This window comes from Rosa rugosa, chromosome 7 (assembly GCF_958449725.1).
Source record: "Rosa rugosa chromosome 7, drRosRugo1.1, whole genome shotgun sequence".
Lineage (NCBI taxonomy): Eukaryota > Viridiplantae > Streptophyta > Magnoliopsida > Rosales > Rosaceae > Rosa > Rosa rugosa.
The window spans coordinates 33,403,406-33,409,794 of record NC_084826.1 but is presented as its reverse complement, the minus strand read 5'-3'; the positions used below and the strand labels follow the sequence as shown (position 1 = coordinate 33,409,794).

The window sequence follows — 6,389 nt, the reverse complement described above, 5'->3', positions numbered from 1 at the left end:
GTTTACTAACTTAGTGTAATTTTTTATTTCTCCATGATATCTATGAATGTCCGAGCTTTCTAAGATCCCTACAAAAGAAGAGATCCAAGCAAGGCTTGAGCGTTTAAAGTTTCCTCTTGCAGAAATCGAACACAAAAAACCTTCTCCTTTGAAATTCAGACCATACACATTTAACGATCAATGGAAAAGGCTCTTCAACGAATCAGAGGGATCCACATCACCTACACCATCACCATCACCATCACAAACGCCATCACTCCAAATCTCATCACCACTTTCGCCAACACCACCTCATACCCCAAGCTCGTCATCCTCTGAATAAGAAGTAATGGTTGAAGGTACTCAGATCATCAAGGACCTCTCAACGTCCACTGTTGAAGGAGGGCTTCCTCTTTCCATTGTTTTCCCAGCTACTGCAGAGGGTAAGTCTGCAAATTTCAAGATCAAGGGTGGACTTCTTCACAGATTACCTACGTATGAAGAAGTTCGTGGACATGCGGAACACGAAAATCAGAGTTCGTGGACATGCGGAATACGAAAATCGGAGTTCGTATGAAGAAGTTATGGTCAGCGGAAAAAGTTTCCAATTTTGGATAAATAGAAAAAAAAAATCAAAAAAAATTCAGAAAAATCTAGGTTTCCATTTTCGGAAACCCCCGACCCATTTTCTCTCTCTCACCACCGGAACGACTCGTTTTCTTTCTCTGGCTATATCTTCGCCGTCTGGCCACCAATTCTGCCGCCCCTGGTGCCTTTGGAAAGCTCTCTTCCTCCTCTTCAAGTCTGTGGTGGTTCGGTGGCTCAATTTGGGCTGTAGAAGGTGCAGCATGGCGGAGAAGGCAGTGGCGGCGCGATTTTGGACCCGTCGTGATTTTTTCGTGTTCCAGCCACCTCCGGCGCCAATTCTTAGGGGATTTTGAAGCCCATGAGATGCTGATCAATCCCTCCTAGTATCTTGAACCAATTTGCAGCGAGGATGGAGAATCGAACATACTGGGATTTTAGGGTTTCTCTGATTTCTTGACAGTTCGAGGTAAATTCTGGCCAAATGGCTTAGATTCTGACTTTGTGCTTGTTGAGACTATTGTTGTGCTTGTTGAGATGAACATTTTGGCATAGGTTTCATTACCCAATTTGGGGGTTGCTTGGCGGCGCACGTCTGGCCAGTTTTTGAGTTTCTGTTTTTGTGGTTGTCTTCTACTCATCGATATGAGCATGTTGATATGTTATAGGGTCATGTTGTGATTATTTGAAGTATGCTAGGTTTAACATAGTTTTGGTTTTCTTAGTTTGCGATCCGTGAGTATCCGACTGTTTGATCGTCGTATAATTTTGTTAAATTGATCCTTGAAGTGTTCCAAAAACCTTGGGAGGTCTTGGAGGAAGTTTTGTCTCGATTGACGGAATCTTCGGAGTTTGGTTCAAGTGCTCGGTTCGAACCGTAACCGCTTTTGTTTTATTCGTGTACTAAGTTAAGACCTTATTTTACATAGGTGATTGACGGAGAGTGTTCTTACTTTATCTCGGTTGTAAGAGAAGACACAATGGGATTTAGAGGTGAGTAAATCTCACAATGTTCATTTATGAACAGAGTTCACTTATTATTTAGATGGATTAAATACTGTTTACTCCCTGAACTTTTACCCAAAATACACTTTAGTCCCTCGCCTTTTAATTTCACACGTTTACTCCTTCATCTCTCAATTTCTCACTGAATAGGTCCAATCCGTTAACTTGCCGTTAAATTGTCTGTTAAGTGGCTAATCCTTTGATGTTAACTCAGTTTCGTGGGATCCATTTCAGACGAAAATACTTATTATAGCCCTGACTTCCTCTCTATTTTTTTTTTCAATTATTTTTTTTGTTCTTTTTTTTTTCTTTTTCCAAGAGCACCAAAATGGAAGCCCAGAAATCCTCCTCCATCAACTTCGACGACCGGACTCGCCCCTCCGCTACCGCTCCCCCATGCGATCCGCCGGCGGCGGCCTCTTTGATGTTCCTAGTAAAATAACACATCATTCTTAATAGATTAACCGATGTTGCCTAAAGGCACATACATCGTTCTCAAGAGAATAAGGTGGCAAGATGCACGTAAAAATGGACACGAACGAACAAAATGTTTTGCAGACTGATGTCTACGAGAGTATTAGACATCATTTCTGAAATTGTAATAGATTTAAATATTCACGTAGGTATTGTTCGAGATATACTTTATTAAACATAAAATGTGAAAATATGAAGAATTAAATATAGTTAACATACAAAATTATGATGATTGTAACGATTATACATCGATTTGTGTTTTAGAAGCGATGTTGGTCGTTGTCCGGGACATCGGTTAAAAACGCGCTTATACTGATGTCTGGATCTTTTACATCGGTTCTGGACTGATGTCTATGAACAAAATTCTAGTAGTGTATGTTCGTCGTATAGAGTGTTTAAAACTCTACACACGTACTCAATAGAGTATTGATTTTCTTGAATGTGCCTTGTATGAAAGCACACTTGCCAGTTCTCACTTCCTTTTTTAGTATAACAGGCTTGATAATTTTTAAGTTTGGATTCTCTTTTGGTAGTCAAGAGAAGCCAACTCTGAGGCATAAGCTTTTCTTTACTTGTTTTTAAGCAAAACAGGCTATTATTCCAGCTAGAATGAATTTAACCGATGTTCAAATAATCAAGAGGTTCTTGTTATTCCTCAAGAGTTTCTTTGATAACTTTAATTTCTTCTTCAACTTGGTAGATTCTTTTTTGAATTCCAAAGATAATATTCCAATAGTTAGGGTATTTCTACTAAGTTTTTCTCTAAAATCTTTCAGATTCTTTAACTTTTTTCTTTCTTCCTACAATTCTTTTCTAGTTTCTTTGCAAAGAGAAACTAGTTCTAATATACTAAGAATGGAAATTCTGAATGTTGAAAATTAACTGTTTACCCTTGAATATAGAGGATGAGCTCTAACAGTAATAAATGCTTAAAATCATAAACTCAAGATATGAACCCACCATGCTCTATCAGAAAAGCAAACTTTTTACTTTTTATTTTTTATTTTTTTATTTTTACAATAAAAGTAAAAGTAAAATAGCAAAAGTTAAAAGTAAAATGGTAAAAGTTAAAAATCCACATTTAAAAGTATCAAAATTAATTAAATTAGTTTAATAAATATAAAATTTATGAAATAATTATCCGCGTGTTATGGGTTCAAAGCTAGTTGCCAAAAGAAGGAAACAGGAAAAGAAAGAGAGGCAGAGACCGCGTGGGCCTTTATGTCGAATAGTCAATGTTGATATGTAACGTAAATCACGTGATTGTGCTGCACTTATAGTAGCTTCTAGCTAATAACACACTGTCCTCGGACGTTTTGGGTATAAAACACAACGAGATTGGTGGGTTTGGTGTCCGACTCCAATCTTCCACTTCACAGAGAAATTCGAACGCCGACCACTCTACAATCTCTAACCCTCTACCTCCTTATTGTCGGATCTGCGTAATTGATTCATTCTGGTGTGCTAGCAATGGAGAATCTGGTGGGTCTTTTGCGGATTCACATTCAAAGAGGAGTGAATCTTGCCGTAAGAGACATGAGAAGTAGTGATCCTTACCTCATTGTCAAAATGGGCAAGCAGGTAACACTTTGCTCCTACTTAATTTGCTTTTTGGATCCATTTCAGATCTGGGTTTTTGTTTTATTTTCTTCAAATTTAGACTGATGGTGTGAATTATGATCGCTTGTTTGCGTTTCAATTTTTATTTAATTTTGTCATATGATTGATTCACTAATTTATATGGGGGTTTATGTTAAGCCTTCTCGAAGCTTCTCCATTAATTTTTTTTTTTTCAATAATTTCTGTGCACTTTTGGGGAGTGTATATCGATCGGTATAATGTGTGTGGCAACATGAGTATAAATTTTTAGATTGTTCATTTCGACTGATCATAAGAGCTTACACCTATTCGATCTTTGTGTTGCAGAAGTTGAAAACGCGCGTTGTGAAGCGGAATCTGAACCCTGAGTGGGACGAAAAATTGACTCTTACTGTTTCAGACCCAAATATTCCGGTTAAGCTCTTTGTGTATGACAAAGATACTTTCACTTTTGATGACAAGATGGGTGATGCAGAGTTTGAGACTGCTACATTCGTTAAAGTAGTGCAGATGGGCTTGGAAGGTCTCCCAGACGGAACCATAATTGCGAAAGTTCAACCAACTAGGCAAAATTGCCTTGCGGAAGAGAGTCGCATTATTTGGTCCAACGGCAAAGTTGTGCAAAACATGGTTCTCAGACTCAGAAATGTCGAGCGTGGTGAAGTGGAACTCCAATTGCAGTGGATTCATGTTCCTCGTTCTATGGGTCACTGATTTAGCTCCATCTACTTTCACTCTATAGCTTTTCTCCCATTTTGATTCTGTGGTTTATAGATATATCAAAATTAGAATTAGGTTTAGATGTAGTTTCCTGCCATGTAATGTATGAATCATATGGGATGTGAGGATTCAATAAATTACTAATTTTCCAATTCCTTTTCCGTTAGTATCATACAACATCCAGTTCCTTCAAAGGAGGACATTCTCGTACAAGTCACATACGAAAGAAAAGAAAAAACAAAACGCGCCGCACGCACTAGGTTAAGCTTCTTTGTTGATAGTTTGATGTAATGAGTTTATAAAAATTTAGGCCACTCCATCCATTGTCAATTGATTTTAGATGTGAATTCAAATTACTTTATCATGGTGCTAGAGCGGGTTATTCTACATGTGCATATCTTGAGGCCACACGAGATTCACGTCACCCAATATATGTTCTCCACATGTATGGCTTGAAAATTCACCACACGTGCACATGTGTGTTGAAATTATGAATTCCACATGAGAAAATAGGGACATTGCATATAGATTTATAAGGACTTGGGCTAACTTCATCAATTGGCAATTGATTTCGATTATGAAAGTCATATTAGTTTATCATACTCCAAATAGGCTAGTAACAACGGAATTTTAATCTCATTACTCTACTGAGTTAAAAAAAAATATCGAGTGCCCAAGCCAAAACCATAAGAAATATGTAACATGTCCAAGCTAAAGAAAGTGACAAACCTTACCCTCCACACCTTTCATCATATTAACTTAAAGCACACGAGACTATGATCTATTTCAAATTCTTTACAAGAAATAATAATGAGCCTATTAGTTTGAAGAGTCATGACAAAAGTAAAAGAAGGTCTTGCGTGGGCAGCCGCACGGACACATGATGCAGCTGACCAATCACTGCCCAGTAGGAGGGGTGTTTTGGGTATTTTACTTTAAAAAGTAGGGACAGTTTCAAAAAAGAGAAAAAAAATTCTGGTTTTTTATTGGAGGGCCGCACCGCCACTTGGTGTGGCAGCCCTATGCAAGAATTTCTCCAAAAGTAAGGTGCCTTTTGAATCACTGCCTCAACTTTTCATTATTATAGCTTTGTCAAAAAAAAAAAAAATTCGTTATTATAGCTTAAGGGTATAAGAGGAGTAGTGAGAGAGAGACATGATCCCTTCACCCAAAAGACCTTGGGACAAATTCTGAATCCTTGACCCCTTCACCAGAGAGTTGTGTAAGGAGGCTCTCTTGGCTAAGGGAGCAAGTCAAAAACTTGAGGATAGCACCTCGATGCAAACATACCACTACCCCTTTCATGCATAACCACTCTCGAAGCCTACGGCCACCTTCCATGCTTTCCAAATACTCATCCCCACTAATTGATCCACCTTCTCCATTATATGCATACAAATCTTTTTTACAATGAGCATATGGAGAAAAACATTGACAATACAACCAATAGAAAAACATGCTCACATGGAGAGATAGTTACCGACAAACACCAAGGAGAGGTAGGAACTAACTACATCTACCACATCACTGTCGAATGAAACTCATAAGCTTAGACAAAGCCATGAACAAACATGAAAATCGGCATGAACCAAACTTGAAACCCAAACTTAACCTAACCCAGCCCAACTTGAACAACAAAAGACACACTAGAGACCCAAAACATTGGCCATCCCAACCTGTGTGCCAAGATCAAAGCTACACACGGTGGCATGCTCTAATCACATAATTAGGAATTGTATATCCTCGAACAAAGAGTAGATTCAAATATCTAGAAAGACTATCATGCTCTGTATCTAGACTAACCTGTTTATTGGTCATTTGAACGGTAAACGACTAAAATCTTCACTTTTCACTTTCATTTCAATCTCTAGGGGGCTCCAAAGTTGACTTTTTCCTCAATCCAATATTTGAGGAGATTTTCTTCACAGAAATTGTAAAACACGTTAAACTGAGTCAGTAAACACATAGACCACCGAAATCGGAGTTTGTATGAACAAGTAACAACCTGAAGAGCTTAGGTTATCATT

At 38.1% G+C, this 6,389-nt stretch overlaps 1 protein-coding gene across 1 annotated transcript; it reads left to right on the top strand.

Annotated features, from left to right (window-relative positions):
• The first annotated feature begins 3,363 nt into the window (after positions 1 to 3,363).
• On the top strand, positions 3,364 to 4,517 carry LOC133722512 (protein C2-DOMAIN ABA-RELATED 5-like). Its single transcript, XM_062149398.1, has 2 exons — positions 3,364 to 3,624; positions 3,970 to 4,517. Exons 1-2 carry the CDS (start codon positions 3,514 to 3,516, stop codon positions 4,354 to 4,356), a joined length of 498 nt encoding a protein of 165 aa, XP_062005382.1. The 5' UTR covers positions 3,364 to 3,513; the 3' UTR covers positions 4,357 to 4,517.
• The last annotated feature ends 1,872 nt before the right edge of the window (positions 4,518 to 6,389 follow it).

Excerpts from the sequence above, each read along its gene's own strand:
- LOC133722512 (XM_062149398.1), top strand. The coding sequence starts at position 3,514 with ATGGAGAATCTGGTGGGTCTTTTGCGGATTCACATTCAAAGAGGAGTG. Across the intron at positions 3,625-3,969 it reads TTGTCAAAATGGGCAAGCAG|AAGTTGAAAACGCGCGTTGT; the intron begins GTAACACTTTGC and ends TTTGTGTTGCAG.